The 20,893-nt window shown below is 54.3% G+C and overlaps 9 protein-coding genes across 9 annotated transcripts; 4 read left to right on the plus strand and 5 right to left on the minus strand.

Moving 5' to 3' along the window:
- Positions 1–373: 373 nt before the first annotated feature.
- On the minus strand, positions 374–1,873 carry P168DRAFT_292745 (alpha/beta hydrolase). The gene has a single exon (XM_024837656.1). The coding sequence runs from the start codon at positions 1,563–1,565 to the stop codon at positions 600–602; it is 966 nt and encodes a 321-aa protein (XP_024690250.1). The 5' UTR covers positions 1,566–1,873; the 3' UTR covers positions 374–599.
- Positions 1,874–2,089: 216 nt separating this feature from the next.
- grpE (mitochondrial nucleotide exchange factor MGE1) lies at positions 2,090–3,500 on the plus strand. The gene is made up of 3 exons (XM_024834597.1): positions 2,090–2,440; positions 2,498–2,926; positions 2,982–3,500. Exons 1-3 carry the CDS (start codon positions 2,174–2,176, stop codon positions 3,012–3,014), a joined length of 729 nt encoding a protein of 242 aa, XP_024690251.1. The 5' UTR covers positions 2,090–2,173; the 3' UTR covers positions 3,015–3,500.
- A 77-nt stretch (positions 3,501–3,577) lies between these two features.
- P168DRAFT_292747 (phenylalanine--tRNA ligase) lies at positions 3,578–5,371 on the minus strand. The gene has a single exon (XM_024837657.1). The coding sequence runs from the start codon at positions 5,306–5,308 to the stop codon at positions 3,755–3,757; it is 1,554 nt and encodes a 517-aa protein (XP_024690252.1). The 5' UTR covers positions 5,309–5,371; the 3' UTR covers positions 3,578–3,754.
- Positions 5,372–6,524: 1,153 nt separating this feature from the next.
- Positions 6,525–8,096, plus strand: P168DRAFT_258376 (putative mitochondrial dicarboxylate carrier). Its single transcript, XM_024834598.1, has 3 exons — positions 6,525–6,728; positions 6,846–6,950; positions 7,035–8,096. The coding sequence occupies exons 1-3, from the start codon at positions 6,579–6,581 to the stop codon at positions 7,716–7,718; spliced, it is 939 nt and encodes a 312-aa protein (XP_024690253.1). The 5' UTR covers positions 6,525–6,578; the 3' UTR covers positions 7,719–8,096.
- Positions 8,097–8,645: 549 nt separating this feature from the next.
- Positions 8,646–9,586, minus strand: P168DRAFT_292751 (cytochrome c oxidase subunit VIb). The gene is given in 6 exon segments (XM_024837658.1): positions 8,646–8,865; positions 8,920–8,983; positions 9,083–9,164; positions 9,228–9,258; positions 9,429–9,431; positions 9,443–9,586. The coding sequence occupies 6 exon segments, from the start codon at positions 9,507–9,509 to the stop codon at positions 8,834–8,836; spliced, it is 279 nt and encodes a 92-aa protein (XP_024690254.1). The 5' UTR covers positions 9,510–9,586; the 3' UTR covers positions 8,646–8,833.
- A 270-nt stretch (positions 9,587–9,856) lies between these two features.
- Positions 9,857–10,721, plus strand: P168DRAFT_329598 (uncharacterized protein). The gene is made up of 5 exons (XM_024841487.1): positions 9,857–9,941; positions 10,014–10,029; positions 10,123–10,185; positions 10,269–10,281; positions 10,364–10,721. The coding sequence occupies exons 1-5, from the start codon at positions 9,882–9,884 to the stop codon at positions 10,461–10,463; spliced, it is 252 nt and encodes an 83-aa protein (XP_024690255.1). The 5' UTR covers positions 9,857–9,881; the 3' UTR covers positions 10,464–10,721.
- On the minus strand, positions 10,717–11,246 carry P168DRAFT_284398 (RNA-binding protein; the record flags this gene model as incomplete). The annotated part of the gene is made up of 2 exons (XM_024836129.1): positions 10,717–10,860; positions 10,926–11,246. 2 exons carry the CDS (start codon positions 11,244–11,246, stop codon positions 10,717–10,719), a joined length of 465 nt encoding a protein of 154 aa, XP_024690256.1.
- Positions 11,247–11,559: 313 nt separating this feature from the next.
- On the plus strand, positions 11,560–16,320 carry sec31 (putative protein transport protein (SEC31)). The gene is made up of 7 exons (XM_024835410.1): positions 11,560–11,952; positions 12,020–12,136; positions 12,197–12,302; positions 12,359–12,592; positions 12,646–12,732; positions 12,802–15,532; positions 15,596–16,320. Exons 1-7 carry the CDS (start codon positions 11,744–11,746, stop codon positions 15,937–15,939), a joined length of 3,828 nt encoding a protein of 1,275 aa, XP_024690257.1. The 5' UTR covers positions 11,560–11,743; the 3' UTR covers positions 15,940–16,320.
- Positions 16,321–16,731: 411 nt separating this feature from the next.
- On the minus strand, positions 16,732–20,685 carry P168DRAFT_258384 (RNA dependent RNA polymerase; the record flags this gene model as incomplete). Its single annotated transcript, XM_024834599.1, has 4 exons — positions 16,732–17,221; positions 17,306–17,623; positions 17,695–19,067; positions 19,153–20,685. The coding sequence occupies 4 exons, from the start codon at positions 20,683–20,685 to the stop codon at positions 16,801–16,803; spliced, it is 3,645 nt and encodes a 1,214-aa protein (XP_024690258.1). The 3' UTR covers positions 16,732–16,800.
- Positions 20,686–20,893: the final 208 nt, after the last annotated feature.

Raw genomic sequence — 20,893 nt, forward strand, 5'->3', positions numbered from 1 at the left:
ATCGTGCTGCGCCTCGCCAAGCACGCACTGCCCCCAACTTTCCTCCTTCCTCCTCGGTATATCCTACACGCTATGTCCTAAACAGTGCTGAGAAAGTGGATTCTCCGGCTCTGTCGATCCACCTTGTTTTACTTTCCCTGCACTTTTTGCTCGTTTTTTGCGGTCTTTTGGTTGCCACGATCTCCACTGTGGCTGGTGCTTTGCCACGGTGATGGGATGTGGCTGGTGGTAATACGTCTCAATACAGCATAATTACAGGCAATACAGGGATCCGACGGCTGTCTCGGCCCCCGAATGGTAACGGAGTGACCCGATCATGCTGCTCAGATTAATTTCTTGTGTGGAGTATCAAGGAGAATTGCTTCATTGTCAGGGAACATGCTTGAATTCGTCTACCTAGTGACACCCCGAGCATAAGTCTCAGTTGGTGGAAAACATCTGCCTGGCTTCGCCTTCCATCTGCAACCGAACACAGCCAGCCTATCCATCTCCGGTCGCAGAATCCTGCTTCCATCCGTGGCTTGGCCCATCGCCTTGTGATGTGATCTATCCGGACAGCACCGCAGCATCAACGATCCTATTGTTTTGAAAAATAAGGCTTAGAAACTTGACATGGCTCGGTAGCGATCCGACACAGCCCGCTTTGTCGCCTCGATCTCAGGCGCGTACACCTCAAAGGCATGCGGCAGCCCCGGGTACACGTGTAACTCGACACTGATGTTGGCCGCCGCAATGCGCCCCGCATAGGCGATGTCCTCGTCGCGGAAGATGTCCAGCTCCCCGGTGTCGATGTACGTCGGCGGTAGACCCTCGACACTGGCGGCCCGCGCGGGCGCCGCGTACGGCGACGCCTTGTCCGTGCCGATGGTATCCTTGCCGAGCAGCGCGGTCCACGCCGTGATATTGTCGGCGCAGTTCCAGAACGCCAGGGGTTCCAAGGCTGCGATCGGTGTCGTGTTCCGGTCATCCAACATAGGGTAGATCAGGATCTGCTTCGCCAGCGGCGGTGACAGCTGACGGTCGCGCGCCAACAGCGCCAGTCCCGCCGCCAGCATCCCACCCGCGCTCTCGCCCATCGTCGCAATTCGACTGCGGTCCACCCCGAAGTCGTCTGCGTGCTCGTGCAGCCAGGTCAGCCCCGCGTATGAGTCCTCTACGGGCGTCGGGTGCGGGTGCTCTGGCGCCAGCCGATAGTCCACCGAGAACACCTGCACCCCCGTGTGCTGCACCTCCAGCGACAGCATCTTGCGGAACAGCGCCACGTCGCCCTGGATCGTGCCGCCGCCGTGCGTGTGTAGGACAGCCGGTCCCGGGGTGGTTGTGGGTGCATTCTTCTTGAAGAAGCGGTAGACCGAGATGGTCTGTCCGTCATACGAGGGGATCTGGTATACTGTGTGCTCTATCTCGGGAGCCTCGGGCAGCTTCTCGAACTCGGCTTCGTAGGAGGCGGTGATGTCCGTCCGACGGCCTAACACGTCGTGCACCGCCCGTCCAGGGTTCTTGGCTCTGCGCTCGAGAACTTCGCGCGTGGCGTGGACGAAATCGGGGTCATAACTGAGAGGCATGTTGGGCTTGGGAAATGGGCAATGCTCGAACAGCAATTCACGGCGCAACCAGCGATGTACTCGGTGAATATGTGTCTGTGAGTCTGGCGGGAATAGAGTGCTGAGCCCTGATCACCCCGGGGAGGGGGTATAGTGGGGAAGAAGGGAATCATTCCTCAATACGGAATGGATCAGTTCTCTCATGGGGGGTAGTGGAGTCGGCAGACGTAACGTGGCTTGGGCGCGGAGGCTTCGCTCTTCGAGTACATTCTGTAAAGACCTGCCCTCGTCGGATCCAACTACGATGCATCTCCATCAATCCGAATCCATTGACAAGAGAAGCCTGAGAAGCACATGGAATAAAACGCCGAGAAACTGTTAGTCAATACTGGATCTTGTGACGTAATGCCTAGATTCCTTACGTAACTATCCCATGCATATCCCCGGCCCGACCGCCTCCGAAGGCGGTCAGCGGGTCAGGTGACGTGGTAGCAGCGAAACTTCTGTTTTTCTGACCGGCGACCGATTCCTCTCCAACAGCTTTCCTTCGCTTTCCCTCGTCACTGTCGCCCGTTTTTCACATCTCCTCCCTGCCATTGTCCATCATATCTTCCTCTATCCCCTTCAAAATGTTCCAAAGAACCTTCCTGAGACAGGCCCAGGCCGCCCGGTCCGTCCTTTCCGTCCGTTCTTCCGCCTCGACGCTCCGTCGCACGTCACAGTTGCAGCCGCAGCTCCCGGCTTTCCGTCCGCTCGCCCGTCAGCCTGCCTACCGTTTCTACTCGACAGAGAACAAGGCCGAGAACGGCAAGGAGGAGCAGAAGGAGGGCGAGGGAGAGTCCGATCCTCTGCGCGCGGAGCTCGAAAAGAAGGAGAAGGAGGTTGTTGAGTTGAAGGTATGCTTTGAACTGACTCTATGTGACACCAGTCTCATATACTAACTCGATGCAAAGGACAAATATGTCCGCTCCGTGGCCGACTTCCTCAACCTCCAGGAGCGCACCAAGCGCGACATGGACAGCGCCCGCAACTTCGCCATCCAGCGTTTCTCGATTGACCTGCTGGAGAGCATTGACAACTTCGACCGCGCCCTGCTCGCCGTGCCGGCCGATAAGCTCAGCGCCGCGGCTACCGAGTCCAACAAGGACCTGCTGGACCTGGTCGACGGCCTCAAGATGACTCAGAACATCCTGATGAACACCCTGCAGAAGCACGGCCTCCAGCGCTTCGACCCCAGCGCCCCGACCGAGGAGGGCAAGACCCAGAAGTTCGACCCCAACCTGCACGAGGCCACCTTCATGGCCAAGGCCGAGGGCAAGGAGGACGGCGATATCATGTACACCCAGAGCAAGGGCTTCATGCTGAACGGCCGTGTCATCCGCGTACGTTCTTGAAACCTGTCTACCTACTGTACCCGTGCTAATTGTTTTTCTCTAGGCTGCCAAGGTCGGCGTTGTCAACAACAACTAAACCCAATGACCATCTCCCATCATACTCGACACCTCAACCCCCCTTCTTCACACCCTCTGTATAATATACCAGATCCACCGCCATGACGGGCATCAATTGGCCCACCTACCCTATCCTATCCTATCTCTCTCCCCCTATCTATGATGCATGTGTATGATACACCTCTATTATGTGTTGATCACTATTATTGTCCGCGAATGGAGGCGTCCGGCTGTCCTTTCGCATACCTTTTTTTCTTTCCGGTCTTTTGGCGTTTTAACCTCCCTCCTCCCTACTCTGTATAATACACAATGATCCTGTGTTCTTGGTAATGTCTTGCTCTCTGTATTTCTTAAAACAAAAAGTGTTGGTGTTCGTTGGAGCTTGACTTGGTTGTGGTATGTATGTATGCATGTATGCATGTGATCATGCACTTTGCATGACTTGGATCAATTCTATCATATGTTTGGATCTGGCAGTCTTTTGACCTACCATACATTTAATCACCTACCATATGTTTGATCAAACTGCACTGGGCAGCTTACGCGTTAATGTTAAGTTTGAGTTGGATAGAATCCAATTTGTACAGGTACAATACAGGCCTAGTATACAGTATGATCAACCATCCGTCATCCATCCAATCGACATCCTAATCATGCCATTCCACATCCATTCCACATCCATTCCCATCCCACCCTATACCCCGAGAAATATTTCAGAAAATAAGTAGTAATAGCCAAGCGATGGTAACAGTAAATCAATCACCGCAACTCAACCCCCAACAACCCCACCAACTTCTCCCTCACAAGATCATGCATCTCATTCGCCTCCTCATTCGTCAGCGTGCGCTCCAAGCTCCGATAATTAATCCGGTAGCAAAGACTCTTGCGGCTCGTCTTCGGATGCACGAACTCATCAATCAGCTGCACGTCCTCGACGAGATCCCCGCCCACCCCGCGCACAATCTCCATGATGTCGTTCTCGTGTACGGGGCCCGCCCCGCCTGCTGCGCTGCGGCCGCCTCCGGGAACCCAGAACGCCACGTCCTTGTAGCAGGCTGGGTGTTTGGAGAAGGGCTCGAAGCGGGTGACTTCGCCTGCGCGGAACTGCGAGAGGAAGCGCGAGTCGCGCGACCAGAAGAGCCGGATGTCGGGGATGTTAAAGAGGAGCATGGCGATGCGTTCGAGGCCCAGTCCGAAGGCCCAGCCGATGCGGTCCGGGACGGAGGAGTTCACGAGTAGCTCTTGCTTGATTACGCCGCAGCCGAGGACTTCCAGCCAGTCGCCTTGCCAGAAGATCTCGAGTTCCCAGCCGGGGCTGGTGAATGGGAAGTAGGCTTCGACCCAGCGGACGCGCAGGGGCTCTTCTTCGGTGGGTTCGGTGGTTTGGGTGGAGGCGGCGGCGCGGGCCTTGGCTTTGTTGGCTTCGCTGAAGATCTTGATGACCATGCGCTCGAGGGAGCGCTTGAGGTGCGCGGCTACGGCTTCGACTTCCTCGGGGCTGTGGTGCTCTGTTTGGAGGGGGTTGCGCTGCGGGTGCGTGGTGGGGTTGTCGTCTTCGACGGGGACGCCGTGGGCCGGGATGCGGCGGACGTCGTCCCAGATGGTGGACGCGGTCTGGGTCGCGTGCTGCAGGGGTTCTGTCGCGGGCCGCTTCCACAGCATGGCGCCCTCCATCTGGTGGAACACCGGGTAGTGGCTGCGGTCGATGGCGTCGCGGCGGTAGACGTCCGCGACGACGGTGTAGCCGACTTCTTCGGGGCGGGAGTGCTCATTGCGGCTGATCTGCTGGAAGTAGGCTTGTTGGTGCGCGCTTGTGTGCGTGCGCAGCACCGTCTCCTTGTTGATGTAGTAGGTGTCTGTGCGGCTGCGGCCTGGGTGGTCCGCGGGGAAGCCGAGCACGTCGAAGTTTTGGGCTGTCGTTACGACGGGGTTCTTCTCGCTGTAGTTGCCGAAGACAGGGCCCGCGAACTGGCTCTCGATGAGCTGCCGGGTGATCGCCAGCGGGTGGTTCTCGTCGAGGTACAGGCGGCGGCCGACGTGGGAGAGGATCGTCTCGGGGGTGTTGGTCCATTCGTCTGCCGGGTAGAGCTTTCCGTCGATGGTCAGTGGTTTTTGCGTGCCTTTTGAGCTGCTTATCGTGGCGGAGGGTGTCTTTTCGTTTGCGAGGGACCGGGTTGAGCTCCAGTCGCGGCGGGGGACTGCGAGCACGCTGCGGGTGGGCAGCATCGGGATGCGGAGGTTTCGGTGCGCGGGCGCAAGGCTCCAGCGGCCGCTGTGGGCACGCAGGGCCCGTCCCGTGGCGAAGAGGCGCATCCTGAGGGAATTGGCCTCAAGGATAGGCTAATTGGTGAGTATAGGGCTGGGAATGGATGGCTGGGAGGAGAGTGGCATGACTGGGAGGAAAGTTGAATCTATCCCAAAACAACCCGGCTCGGAGAAACAAGTCGCCGCTGGTATACAAACATTGATATTCAGTCAGTGTGATCTACGTCGATTCTAGAATCCCTCTCTGGAAGAATTATAGCTGTGTCGAATGTCTCAACGGATCTACTCTTGGCTTGTCTTGGTATCTTTTACCATCCGTCATAGTACGGCCTTCTACAACTCGCCCAGACATCGAAACAAGCCATCTATCTCGATCATGTAGTGCACAATATCGCCACTGTCGTCTCCGGCGCAAATAGCAATAGACAAGATACCCAGAACATCAGCAATTACGCGATGATAACCAGCATGCTCGAAATGATATAGTCATTAACACCGGGTTATGAAAAGTCATGGCAGGATGCAGATTTGGCCAATCTACAGGTTTCCATGACTAACTGTCCATAAGACTGACGTGGGTGCATCATCCGCGGCTACTCCGGAGTATTCATCCCGCAGAAACCAAGTAGCCGTGTCGTGCCATGTCGACTTGAATAATGACAGCAATGACAGCATGGCTGGACTCCCATAGACCATACAGGATTCGGAATAGACATGTGTGTTGACCAATCCGATGAAAGCTATCCAGTATATTCGGATCCAACTGGACAGCGGCAGTACAGCCTCATCTTTGATTGGTAGGGTACGCCGAACTTGGTACCTTGAAGGGTCTAGAGGCGACTTTGATAGTTCACTCCATCCGTGCGCATCGCCGGGCAGTATTGAAATGGGTGTGCTGACTGGCACTTCAGGACTGTCATCAGCCTCTCCCAGTCTCAGAAACATCAACCGGAATACAGAATTCTCAACTCAAATCCAGTAGAATAACCCATTCATGGTACCGTAAGTGCCACTCGAAGTAGATATGTTGGTAGCGAGTCAGCAAAGAGGAAGTCAGCCTGAAGGATCAGGTATTACCGAACTTTACCGCCCGCCACCCGTCTGGCCGAAACCGAGTCCCTGATTGGTGCGTCGGTCTGCGCTGGCCGATCCTCGGGCTTTCAATCTTCTATCTCCGTCAACCAGGTTTGGCAACGATAACTGATCTATTAACAGTTAGACTTCCTTCTTCTTCTTCTTCTCTCTCCGCTCTCCTCCCCCCCCCCCACTCTCCCCAGCTTGTCCCAGCTGGTATGCCCTCCTCTTGTCATCCCCCATTATGGCGAGCTCAGTAAAAATGGAGGTTTCGCATTCGCAGGAGCAGGCGCAGTCTCCGCGTCCTGCCCCCGTGCAGAAACTCCATTATCCTTTCTGGTTTGGAGGGTCCGCCTCGTCCTTTGCGGCGTCCGTGACACATCCGTTGGATTTGGGTGAGTTTTGTTGCTTTCGTGCATTTTGAATCGCTTGGGTTTGGCTAACTTTGATCATATAGTCAAGGTAATTGATTCGCTGTCGCCATTTCTATCGTACACGAATACTGACGAAGGAAAAGGTTCGCTTGCAAACCCGTGGACCTGGTGCTCCGACGAGCATGCTGGGCATGTTTGGCCATGTGGTGAAAAATGATGGTCTTTTGGGATTATACAGTGGGGTACGTTCATCTGGTCCTCAATGAGTGTGGAGGAAGAAAGGGAAGCAGGAAAACAGATCATGGCTGACGGTTTCTAAAATGCAGTTGTCGGCCTCCCTCCTGCGACAATTGACCTACTCGACCACGCGGTTCGGTATCTATGAGGAGCTCAAATCCCGCTTCACCTCGCCCGAACAGCCCGTGGGCTTCCTTACCCTGGTCGGTATGGCCTCCGCGTCCGGCTTCATCGGCGGCATCGCAGGTAACCCGGCCGACGTGATCAACGTGCGCATGCAACACGATGCGGCGCTGCCCCTGGAACAACGCCGCAACTACCGTCACGCCATCCACGGTATCATGCAGATGACCCGCACCGAGGGCCCCGCGAGCCTGTTCCGCGGGGTGTGGCCCAATTCGACGCGCGCCGTCCTGATGACGGCCTCGCAGCTGGCCTCGTACGATGTCTTCAAGCGGATGTGCATCAACAAGGCCGGCATGTCCGACAACCTGTCAACGCATTTCACGGCGTCGTTCCTGGCTGGGTTCGTCGCAACGACCGTCTGCAGTCCTGTAGACGTCATCAAGACCCGCGTGATGAGCGCCTCCCCGGCCGAGAGCCGCGGCCACAACACCTTGGGCCTGCTGCGCGAGATCTCCCGCAAGGAAGGCCTCGCCTGGGCGTTCCGTGGCTGGGTGCCTAGCTTCATCCGTCTCGGCCCGCACACCATTGCGACCTTCATCTTCTTGGAAGAACACAAGAAGCTGTATCGCATGCTGAAGGGGGTCTAAAACAGGACTCGCATTTATAAACCTTAGAGGTCGAGGATCTCCACCCATCACTTATGGTTGATTTCCCCGACCCTTGATGATGCCTTACGTACATGCTTTGTTTCATTTACATATTGCCATTTAGAGGAAGCATGTTTGGAGGATAAAGTCGATTTCCCCCGTTTTTATATTTTTGTATATATGCTGTCCTGTCTGTGTCTGTTGGCGAGCCGTTGTCGGCCTTTCATCCTTGAGTCCGTTTCCTTTTCTCACTTCTTGATATTGCTTCTGTCCTGGAGAGCGGACAACCACCCCCTGAAGCTCGGGTCCAACCGCACCGAGATACCTATATACCCTTTGTCAGACGGCCCCTTGGTGTGCTGTGCATTATATAGACCTGTTCATCTAGATCAGCATAGACTATCTACATTAGAGCGCATCTTAATGGATTTGGGTTCCTTATATCTTATTAATCTATTTGTATGTTGAATATAGTACACTCATGCCATCTATTTTATTTCAGTTCTTTCTGTTTCTTTGCTTTGCCTTTTTATTTTTGTTTTTATTTTTGTTTATTCTGATATAGTATTCTGGACTATTTTCCTAGTTCGATATACGTCCGTCCCACTTATCTGGTTCCTGTGGAGTTGGATCTTTTTTCTCTCCGAATATCGGACGGTTGGGATTGCTGATTGATCGATTGATTGATAGGTATCAATCTGATACCTACCTAGGTACCTTACTTGCTGGGAGCGGGTATGTTTTCCCTTGGGGAAGCTTGTGAGGGTCTTTTGGCTCAATTCTGGGGATGAATAAAATTTATTCCATTCATTTTATGTTTTTTGAACGGACGCTCGAAGAAGCATGGGGTGATTGGAGCTTTACAGGTTCGATAATACCCAGCTGTGGGTTCATGACAGGCTAGATGATGAGATTTATTATTACTTGTTTTTTTTTTTCTTGTATCTTCCAACCACATAATTGCACATTGGCTTGAGCTAACGCGAGACTATATACACCCGGCGCCCGGAGTCACCCCAGGCCCGGATCTATTCCCGCTTCGACCACATAGAGTACATGTTGAGAGGAAAAGAACTTAACAGCAATCAACAATCGCGATCAACGATGGGAATGCACTAGTCCAGACGAGCGGGGAAGTTGCCGGCCTCTGTATCATGTGTTAGCTTGGGGAATGGGGTCAATGGGGACAAGGAAGACGTACCGCGCTGGCCGTCCCAGCGGTCAGTCCAGGCCTTGGGGCAGAGTGCTCGGAAGGCGTGGAAGAACTGCAGTAGATGTTAGACACGAGATGCATGTTGTATGGTTGGATAGCCACCGGCCGACTCAATGAGGGCCATTCGACGGTGACGTATGGAGGGAAATACCTGAGTGCAGGGACGGAAATCCTCGCCCTTGGCGTTGACACACTTGTAGTAGTCGACGTAGTTCTGCCAGCAGTGCTTGGTCCTGGAGAGGTGTGTGTTAGTCTCGACTGGGTGTGTTTTGATAGCATTGGAATGGGGCGCATACTGGTTCTGCTGGGGGAAGCGAGCGTCGTAGCCTGCATTGTATCGAATGTTGTCAGCACTGCCACCTGGGGTCACCGGCGACGGGCGTGGAATCCCCGTCGCGAAGTTACTGCAAGCGATCCGGAGGATTGATTCAACATACCGGCTGTGAAATTGTTAGCAATTGGCCTCAATTGGAAGATTGATATCACGCAATGGGGGTTGGATTGAGCTCACCTGTCACGAACTTGAAGGGCTTGGTCTCCTGGGGCTCCTCGGGATCGGCGTCAGGAATGGCACCCATTTTGGCTGTGAGAAGAAACTTGAAGGGTTTCCGGGGTATAAAGTGGGAGAGGAGGGGTGGTGGAGAGAGGGGGGGGGAGGGGAACAGAGGGAGAGCTGGGCAAGAGGGAGAGAGAATGAGGTTGTAGTAAGTTAGTTGAAGCCGGAAGAGACCGCGGGCGGTGTGGACTAGCGAGCCAGTCATGCAATCAGGATTTCCCAAACACACCCGAAGCCGTCCTGGCATGACTACTCCTAACACTGTCTGGGTTTAGCGTCACCACTGCCAACCTCCAAACCTTCCCCTTCGTCCCGTCCTGAAGCTTCCGTCACCACCACTTCGTTTCATCTCCCACTTATCTCTGTCCCTCAGATAGTTACCCCCGCCTTCACCATGTTTGGCACTCGTATCTTGAGGATGCAGCCCACTCGGGCTTATGCATTCCCCACTCCTGTAAGTTTTGTCACGCCCGGTCCTGGAGATTCAAATGAACCTCGGGACGAAAATTGCTAACCCTCGTCGCAGAAGGAGAACCAGAGCGGTATGGTCCACCCCGGAAAGGTCACTCTTGCGCCGTGATCAATTCAAGAGAGTGTCTCGGGCGGTTTGGGATGAGAAACTAATGACCTTGTAGCGCACACCATCTCTCAGCGTCTGCGCACGCTCAAGCGGGTCCCTCCCGAGTTGATCCCTCTCGGTATGTTATTTAGATGCTCTGACGTCTATCCCGACCATTGAGTGGCATGGAGTGGCATTGTCTAACCGTTCTTTGAATTATAGGTCTCGTCCTTGGGTATGTTTTCTCATAGTTATACTGTCTTATATGACATAGGTTCCTCCCCCCCACTTCGACTGCCAACTGACCCATCCATCAGCGTCGCCGTCGGTGCTGCCATCTACGCCAGCTCCCACAAGCTCCTGACCGACAAGACCCTCCGTCTGTCCCGTAACAAGCCCGAGGACCGCGAGCACTAAAAAAGTTTGTACCATGACGTCTTCCTGACTCCAACTTTGCCGGGCGATCATTTGGGGTGATTCTTGTGTTTTTGGTATTGGCGATCTGTATGATTCAACGGGGTACGCGTGGTCGAAGGAGAACACAGGGGAAATTGGTCAAAAGTGCGTGTACATAGTACGGCTTTGACGGGAGGATTCTGATCGTGTAATATTGCAATATTACTGTCGCCTGGTCTTCTCGCTCTTTGGGGTATCATTCTGTTGCTTCTGCTTATTCCGGCTTGGGTCCTGCCACATCCAGCTCCTCCAGTCCCTGCATGGGATCCTGGGGCCGGTCGCCATCCGTCGTAGACAGGGCGTGCTCGTCCGCCAGTTTGTCCTCCTCGCTCACAGCATACTTGGCCAAGTAGCCCTCCTAGAACAGTTGTAGTCAGCGTTCAATCCACATGCGACGAACCCATCCCGAACTAGATCACGCACCTGCTGCCAGATCGCGGTCTTGCTTCCCAGCCCCTCGTTGCTGTCCTTCTGGGGCTTCGCCGGCGCGACCTTGATTGTCCGTCCGTAAAGCTCGCTCCCATCCATGTTATCGATCGCCTCGTTCGCATCATCCGGCATGTCGAATTCCACATATCCAAAGCCCCGGTGCAGGTCGGACGAGTTCGGAACGTCGGGCTTGGGGAGCGTGATGTCGACGACTTCGCCAAAGGGGACGAATGCCTCGGCCAGCGTCTGTACCGTGACCGCCTGGTCGAGACCCCCCACATAGACGGTGCACTTCAAACGGGCCTTTTCGCTCATGGTGATAGGTGTTCGGGGGGTTGGTGGAGCGGAGAGCTTGAGTGGAACTAGATAATATCGGAGATCCCCATTAAAAACGACTCTCGATCGCTTTCTTCCTGTCCTGGGCTTGTTCTCGCGGTCGACTTTCTCTTCTACCCGAGTCGGCCAAACCAGACGGCGGATCGACCGCCTGATATCACGTGCGGCCCGCGTTTTTGGCGAGCGCCCGATTGGGTTTAGCGGGCCAGGCTCACCCGCCCCGGGGAGCGCCAGGAGGACACTTGGTTGTTCTCGAGAGAGTGTTTGTTGATGATCTCAATGCTGGATTACTGAGTCCGCATCCCTCCCCTTGAACCACTCTCCTCTTACCCTCTCGCTTTACTCCATTGCAACGGGGGGCTCCTTTCTCTCTCGTGTTTCTCTCTGATCCCTTTTATTGCTGTGAATCCCTTCGAGGAGCTCTTATCTTCATCCTCCCCTGATCTATACCGTCTCCGCCCCCCACCTCCTTCAGCATGGTGCGTCTGAGGGAGATCCCCCGGACGGCCACCTTTGCTTGGTCCCCCGGCGCTGCTGCTCCATTGGTGGCTACTGGTACCCGTGCTGGTGCGGTCGATGTCAACTTCTCCAATGAGACGTGTCTAGAGCTCTGGGACTTGGCTCTGGACCGCAGCGATGCCGGCGGGGAGCTGCAACCCGCCGCCAAGATTGATACCGACTCGGGGTAAGGATCCATCAGCAACCTGGTGTATGAGGGAGCGTGCAGATGGCTGATAATTCCTCTGCGATAGTTTCAACGATTTGGCCTGGACGGAATCCGACGAGAACTCGCGCGGTGTGATTGCCGGAGCTTTGGAGAATGGATCGTTGGATCTGTGGGACGCGGACAAATTGCTCAACGGCTCGAGGTTCGTGTCACGACGATAAACAACCTGTTGGACTGGGCGCTTGACTGACTGCTCTGACAGCGACGCCGTCATTTCCCGAAACTCCAACCACTCCGGTGCCATCAAGGCCCTCCAATTCAACCCCAAACACTCGAATTTGCTGGCGACGGGTGGCGCACAGGGAGAGGTATTTCGCATACATCGTTGGATTTAGTCACGCTCGTGGAACTCACATCGGATTAGCTCTACATCTCCGACCTCAACAACATCGCGAACCCGTACCGACTTGGGGGCACCGCGGCCCGCGCAGATGACATCGAGTGTCTGGATTGGAACAAGAAGGTCCCGCATATCCTGGTGTCCGGTAGCAGTGCGGGCTTCGTGACGGTATGGGACGTCAAGACGCGGAAGGAGAGCCTGACGCTCAACAACATGGGCCGCAAAGCCGTCAGCTCTGTCGCTTGGGACCCGGAGAAGGTAGGATGACGACTGTCTGAAATTCCTGGAGACAAAGGTCTAATGCAGTACAGCCCACGAAACTGGTCACCGCGACTCCTCTGGAGTCCGACCCCCTGATTTGCGTTTGGGATCTGCGCAATTCTCACGCTCCGGAACGGGTAAGTCTACACCTGCTGCATTGGAAAGAAACGTAAATTACAGCTCGGAGACTGACTGGTGTTTGGTAGACCCTCCGTGGCCATGAGTCCGGTGTGCTGTCCCTCTCCTGGTGTCCTCAGGACCCCGATCTGCTGCTGTCGTGCGGCAAAGACAATCGCACCATGTGCTGGAACCCGCAAAACGGCCACCTCTACGGTGAATTCCCGGTCGTCACGAACTGGACCTTCCAGACCCGCTGGAATCCTCACAACCCCAACTTCTTCGCGACTGCTTCGTTCGACGGCAAGATCTCTATCCAGACGATCCAGAACACTTCTACGGAAACCGCCCAAGCCATCGCCGATCAGAACCAGTCTCTGGATGGAGAGGACTTCTTCGCCAAAGCGCAGACTCAGCCTCAGGTGTCGAGCTTCTCTCTGCCCAAGCCGCCCAAGTGGCTCGAGAGACCCTGCAGTGCGTCGTTCGGATTCGGCGGTCGCGTCGTGTCCGTTGGCCTGGCCGAGAAGGGCAAACGGGCCTCCAAGATCAAGATCTCGCCCTTTGAAGTCGATGAGGCGGTTGGCAAGTCGACGGAGACGTTTGAGAGCGCACTGAGGGAGGGTGACCTGCGCAGCATTTGCGAGACCAGAGCTGCCGATGCCAAGAGTGATGAAGAGAAGGCGGACTGGAAGGTCATCGAGGCCCTGATCTCTCAGAACCCTCGCAAGGGCATCGTGGAATATCTTGGATTCCAGGACCAGGCGGACGAAGCCGCCGACGGGCTGGCTAAGCTCGGCTTGGACAAGGAGAATGCTGGTGGCGAATCGCCCAAGGAGTCCCGCGGGTCGGGAGCCAAGAAGCACAAGCGTCTGCAATCCATGTTCGATGGCGGTCCGGAAGAAGACAGCTTCTTGACGGATCTGGCTGCGTCCAAGGGAGCCAAGACCAACAACCCGTTCCAGATCTTCAGCGGCTCCGAGTCCGAGGCTGAGAAGGGCATCACTAAGGCGCTGCTGCTCGGTGATTTTGAGAAGGCTCTGGATGTCGCCCTCAAGGAAGACCGCCTGTCGGACGCCTTCATGATCGCCATCTGCGGCGGTCAGAAGTGCGTCGAGAAGGCGCAAGAGCACTACTTCTCCAAGCAGACCAACAGCCCCAATTACGTGCGTCTGCTGGCGTCCATCGTTGGTAAGAACCTCTGGGACGTTGTGCACAATGCCGACCTGGACAACTGGAAGGAAGTCATGGCCGCGCTCTGCACCTTTGCCGACGAGAAGGAGTTTGCGGATCTCTGCGAAGCCCTGGGCGATCGTCTTGAGGAGCAGCTCAAGAACGAGAGTGACAAGGGAGCCCGCAAGGATGCCTCTTTCTGTTTCCTGGCTGGCTCGAAGCTGGAGAAGGTGGTGTCTATTTGGATCGAAGAGCTGCGCGAGAGCGAGCAGAAGGCCATTGAAACGGCCACCGACGACTCCAGCTTCTCCATCCACGTCCGTGCCCTGCAAGGCCTGATCGAGAAGGTGACCATCTTCCGTCAAGTCACCAAGTTCCAGGATACGGAACGCGCCAAGGAGTCCGACTGGAAGCTCAGCAACCTGTACGACAAGTACATCGAGTACGCCGACGTCGTTGCTACGCACGGCCGCCTTCAAGTCGCCCAGAACTACCTCGACCTCGTTCCCGAGAAGCATCCCGAGGCCGAAATTGCCCGCAACCGCATCAAGCTGGCGATGAGGCAGGTCACCCCTCAGCGCACGCAGCAAGCAGCCCCCGCGGCCCGTACGATGACGCCGGCCCGGACCATGACGCCCATCAGCAGGCAGGCTGGTGCCTATCAACCCCAGGGTACTTTCGCCCCTGTCTCAACTGCTCCGAACCCTTACGCCCCGGCTGCTCCTGCTGCCGCGCCGGCTGCAAACCCGTATGCTCCGGCTGCTATGGGTGCTACTGCCCCCAGTCCCTACGCGCCCGCAGCGGCTGCCACTCCGGCGGCAAACCCCTATGCGCCGTCTGGTGCCGGGTATGCACCCGCGGGATATCAAGCTCCCCGGGCACCGGCCTATGGTGCTCAGCCATTAGGTGGCGCGGTTCCTCCTCCTCCCCGCGCTTCCAACCAGTCCCCTGCGACGGTCAGCTCCTACACCAACGCCACGAATCTCCCAGCCTGGAACGACCTGCCCGACGACTTCGGCAAGAAGGCCCCCACGCCTCGCCGCGGAACCCCCGCCGGCGCCGCAGCACCGATCAGCTCGCCCTTCCCCCACCAGCCTTCCCCCGTCGGTCAGGGCGTTCCTCCGCCACCCACTGGTCCTGCTCAACGTGCTCCCTCGGTGCCCCCACCACCGAAAGCGGGCACTATGCCCCCGCCGCGGATGACCTCTCCGCCCGTGGCCCCGCCCCCGATGGCGTCCATGTCGCAGGGTCCCCCGCCGCCGGCGAACCCGTACGCAGCCCTGCCTCAGTCTCCATCGATGGGCCCACCCACCAACATGAATGTCCCCACGGCATCGATGCCGCGCGGACCGTCTCCGTACAACGCGCCGCCTTCCATGCCGCCGCCAACGAACCGCTACGCACCGAGCCCAGCTGCACAAGCCACCCCCAGCCCACAGCTCCAGATGCGGGGCCCCGTACCTCCCCCGCCCCAGGCCGCTGCTTCGCCGTACGCCCCGCTGCCCCCGCAGCCCGTGGCGGCGAACCCTTACGCGCCTAGCACGCCTCCCAACGTGCCACCAATGCAGCACCCGCCGCCTCTTGCGGCCGCCTCGATCTCGCGCCCCGGCACAGCCAACTCCCAGAAGCCAGCCGCTCCCCCCAAATACCGTAAGTGATTTCCCCAACCCCTCATTCAAGAAACAAGAACCCACTAACTCACTCCTTCCTTAGCACCGGGTGACCGCTCCCACATCCCCTCCGACGCCATGCCCGTCTACGAGATCCTCACCGCAGACATGCAGCGCGTCAAGTCCCGCGCGCCATCCTCCTTCAAGGCACAAGTCGACGACGCCGAACGCCGCCTGAACATCCTCTTCGACCACCTCAACAACGAGGACCTGCTCAAGCCTAACACCATCGCTGACATGACGCACCTGGCGCAGGCTATCCAGGCCCGTGACTATGAGGCTGCTAAGACTATCCACGTCGATATCATGACGAACCGCACGGATGAGTGCGGTGCTTGGATGGTTGGTGTCAAACGGCTGATTATGATGAGCAAGGCTACGCCTTGATTGGCTTCGTTAGGGATGATAAGGTAGTGAGTGGGTGGATTTCATGGGTTGTATGTCGCCTTGTACAAGAAAGGATGGATGATACAGGAAGAAAAACGAGGAAAACACAAGAAAAAGAAAGTTCGTGATGAATTTATCTTTTACTGTAAGTACAAGTACAAGAAAAGAAAAGAAAGGAAACAGTGGGAGGAAAAAGACAAGCAGGGTCGGTGATTCTATTATCGATGGTGGTGGTGGTTGATTTGGCTTTTTAGAACCTGCCCTGTTCTTTGTCTCAGCTGCCTGATCCTATATCTTTTTCTGACTCTATTTGTTTATTTTATTTTATTTTTTATTTATATGTCTATGCTAGCTATTATTAATGTTGATTTGGTTTGTGCTATTTTCTTTCACATTCATTATTGGATCTACATTACTTTATATATATTGTGGTGGGCTGAGATATATATAGTGTATGTATACTTTTAGTTTGGTAGTACGTATGGTCTACCCATGGTGTTTTATTAGATAGTGATATAGGGGTGGGTACGAGTGACAGTAGCACTATCGACATGTAATAGACTCATCTATCTGTATGTGGACCATTCTTTGAATGAAAATGGTAGTTGATGGAGATATCTATACCTACTACAGCTATATATGTCTGTTCATGATACCGGGGCCATGCCTCGATCCCAGCCATGGATGTGGACAGTGTTACTACTAGTGACAACAAGTTTTATTGAATTTCGATCATGACATTATCTAGTATTCTCACATGGCGTAATAACTAGTTGATAACTCGCGGTTACAGTTACAGTTAACAGCGACTAACTTGTTTCTACTACCAGCTGCCGCTGTGCCCTATTCATGGCTCGTAACCTAACAAACTCCAACAAACCCACCACTCTTCTGGCCCTTCTCAAAGAGCTCCAGCTCAGCTAGCAAGGCGCACATCGCCACCACTTTGAAGCTCTGGAGTTCCTTGCCAGTGCGCGACGTCGCGGGCTGGACCCGCTCGCAGCCGACGTGCACGCAGGCGAGGCACAGTTCCAGGGCGTCGAGCTCGGTTTCGTAGCCCGTGAGAGGGACGATGTTGTTGCCGTGGCGGCGCAAGAGGCCCATTATCCACGAGGCGATCCGGCCGAATTCGTCTTTCAGCTTGATGGAGCGCTCGCGCTGGCGGTGGGTCTGCACTCCTGTTTTGTTGAAGATGTGGCCTGTGAAGACCTCAATTTCGCTGAGGGGGTGGATGGGATGCTCGGAGAAGTTGTTCATTGCGGAGAATAGTGCGTCTTCGTATCTATGTCATTTCGATGTTTGGTATTGGTTAGCTAGGTTAATTGGAAAATCATTGGTTTCATGGGGGAAGGAGGGATCTGCCTACGCTGATCGAATGTGGCTTGCTTCGTCGGAGCGTTGTATCCACTTGACAGGTCCAAATGCGAGACATTGCTCGTCCGAAAAATGGAGAAGCTGTTCCCAAAATGCTTCACTCTGCGGGCTTCTATTGGCGCGGACGTTGTCATTCCAGATCTTCTCTTCGTCGATGGCCCTATACAGCTTTCCCAGAATCTTGTGTGATTTGTAGTATTTGTATACTGGGACCGAATCTTCGTCTTCGTCGTAGTGTTGTCGAGAGTTTGAAGACTCAAGCTCTATAATCGATTTATCAACGATGCATGCCATTGGCCCGGGTGCCATGCTATCAACAGGAACCGTTAATATAGCCCTAGCCTATAAGGGTGATCCAGAGTATGAACGAACTGAACTCACAAATCTGGCCTGTAGCGGATTATTCTGGGCAGTTGACGCATCTCCACCGGGATTCCTGTTTTCGAGAAATCAACTGCAGTCGAGTGCAACTCCGCCAGTACCTTACAGTCCGGATGGCGGGTTCCCTCGCTCATCTGGTCTGCCAAGATCATATGCCGTGTTGCTATGACGCCCAGGCGATCAGAATTCATGAAATCGACAAAGAAATTGGCCATATCTTTTCTTTCCACTTGGCGCCCGATGTCAAAAGGCCCTATCCGTGGATAATCAGCAGGCTTAAAGACACGCCGTGGGATGGCCGCTTCGTCCCATATGACATGATAGAGGTCACCATCCAAATCACCCCCACTAAGCTGACTGGGTAGGTCTCGCCTGCCTCGTTGACTGAAGACAATGCAGTTTGCGTGTTCTCTCAATGGGTGATCATCGGGCGGGACAACGTTGTCGACGAATTGTACGTCACCATCGAACAAAGCCGGACACCGAGTAACAAGGAGGCGACATGGTCCTGGTGGTGCGGCATACCGATCTCTCATGGTTTCGTAGGTAACGAAGACCTGGTTTTCTTGCAAGTAGCCAGTCTCATCCATAACACCAAATAGTGCCATTCCCTTCTTCACCGGGATGCGAGCCTTGTGTTTCAGCAAGCGCAGCTCTCGGAGGACGACCGCCTCCACGACCGATCGGAGAAACAAATCGTCCTTGTAGTCAAGCCCCAGGGAGCACAATCGGCGAAACAGTTTACTGAGTCGGATGGAGTCGCCGACATTCTGCCTTTTGATGAAGCCGGCGGTTTTTCGAGGGGTGGAAGTGATGGTCCGCAGATAGTTGACTTGAATTTCCTGCAGCGCACTGAACCAGCTCTCTGGCACTCCCATATCTTCCATTATTTTGATCACTTGCCGGTTCAGAACGAGTGGCATTGGCTTTGATGCCATGTTGCAGATCTCCAGGTTCTTCATATCGTCGGTGGGAAACTTTACCATCGACGGACGAATTTGTATGACCGTGCCAGACAGTCGACTGTCTAGGGCTAGCATTCCTTTAGCACCGCCGAGGCGAATTTGGAAACTAGTAGGGGATCCTTTCGAAGAGGAGATGTTAGACCAAATAGCTTCTACCGCATCCCATGAAATAGTTCCGACCCCATCACTAAATGTGCGTTTGCCGTCAGACGATATCACGTCGGGTGTTTCAGTGATACGAATTTTGTTTTGGCGGATGTCGACCGCAAAAGGTGTATCAGAGAAGGCCTGTCCGATTCTGGCGGCACATCTCGCTGGTGAGGTGAAATTGGAGAATCGACCAACAGCCGTGATTATGGTGAAGTAAGTCTGCAGATGGCCATCGTCATCGAAGAATGGAGCCGAGAACTAGCAGACGATTTGGTTTGATCAGTAGCTTTCTTTGCAGGTGAAGGCTTTCATTATCAAGCCAAGATTATATGACCTAACGTACCCAAGCTGAATGAGACCTCAGTGAGGAGTGAGAGAAACCTAGAAACGTATAGGTACGCCCAGCAATCTCTATTCCGTTGGCCAAAATATATTTGAACCGGGAAGAGACATCATCATTATTGACGCGGGGGTTGAAATGCACATCTTGTCCATTCTCGTCACAGAATTGCACTCGAATGAAGTAGTCATGGTGTTTAGGGAACTTTCGCAGAATACGATTATTGGGCTCCAACTCCGGCCCATGCAATGTGATTCTTGAAGGCGTAACCATGACTCGGAAGATTCGCGCCATATTCCCGCTGGCATCGAAGAGACCACGTCTCAGGGAGAAACCATCTTGGATCTCCTGTTCATTCTGCTTTAGCAGCTCAACAAGTCCTTTGACTTCAAACTCGGCTGGGTCTCCAAATGGACGTGGCCAGTCAATCATGTCGAACATCTTTTGGATGGAGTGGGAAGACAAGGGCCTTTTGCCAGTTGCTCTGCTTTTCTTGAACATGAGCTGTAGCTCTGCTGCAAGGCCCAGAACTGTGGCAGGATGGAGGTATGCATTATATGCAAGAGCCTGCAATTGGAACAAGATTTCGAATGGTAGGGAACCTTCCCTGGTGAATTCCGCAAGCATTTTTCTGAGGCAGACGAGTTGCAAGTGAAATACTCCAGTCTTCACCGAGATTGCCTTGTTCATAGAGAGATCATACCTGACAACGGTAATTTCCAAGCTCTTGATCTCGGCGATCCACTTTGGGAGATCCTTTGGAGGAACAATCAACTGGTAAACAAGGCATTGTCCAACAACCTCGGCGTGTCTCTTTCCTAGCGAGCATAATCGGTTTTTGTCTGCTGGAGAAAAGCTACCTTTGGCACCGATGCTGAGAGCTCCCAAGACAGTAGCGAGCGGGTCATTCGTCGAGAAAAAATGCGGCACGGTCGAGAGTGTGAAAGTCAAAGACCCGTTGCTAAACCAGACCAGCTCGATGACCGTGCTGATGGGTATGCTGATGATGAATTCGCCATTTAGTTTGGCGATAATGCTTCTCTTTGTGAACTTCAGGGTTCCTGCTCCGGGCCACCGGACCTCAGGAACATACACCAAGTGGTCGTCAGCAAAGGTGCAGTATCCACAGCTAGAGTCCAGTAGGTACAGCAGGGCTACAGGGCCCTGATTATCAATGGTCGGAAGTGAACGGTCCTCACGCTGCTCAGCCTCCAAGGCCAGAGACTTGAGGGCGAAGGGGTGTGGGTCGCGATTGCTAAGCTTGCAGAAGACACCTACTCCCATCAATGTCAGATTAGGCATGAAGCAATGGCGTGTATGTTTATGTTGTCCCGTGCATATCTTTTCCTCTCCATAGGTCTTGAGGAACTTCTCCCCGTCCGGTCGATTCAAGAAAGTGAGATTTCCAATCTGTTTCCTTTTCGGTTTCTCGCACAGGTAGTCTGCAATGTGAAGGCGCTTCAAGAACGGGTCCAATAGATCTTTAACTTTATCCTCGCTTAGGTGAACAGGAAGATTCTGCAGGAAGACCTCCATGTTGGTAGAATCTATGCATTAGAGTCAAATTAGAAGAGCAGAGTAAGGAAGTAACCTGGCAGGTATTGATTGATTTCTAGGCCGATGGATATTAGGGAGAGAAATGATGGATTCCATGTGAAGATAGGTCTTTGTCAATGCCCATCTAGTGTGTCTTTATTTCAAAAGATAAAGAACCATGGCTTGACTCTTTGTTGTTGTTGTCCAG

The sequence above is a fragment of the Aspergillus campestris genome, assembly GCF_002847485.1.
Source record: "Aspergillus campestris IBT 28561 chromosome Unknown P168scaffold_11, whole genome shotgun sequence".
NCBI lineage: Eukaryota > Fungi > Ascomycota > Eurotiomycetes > Eurotiales > Aspergillaceae > Aspergillus > Aspergillus campestris.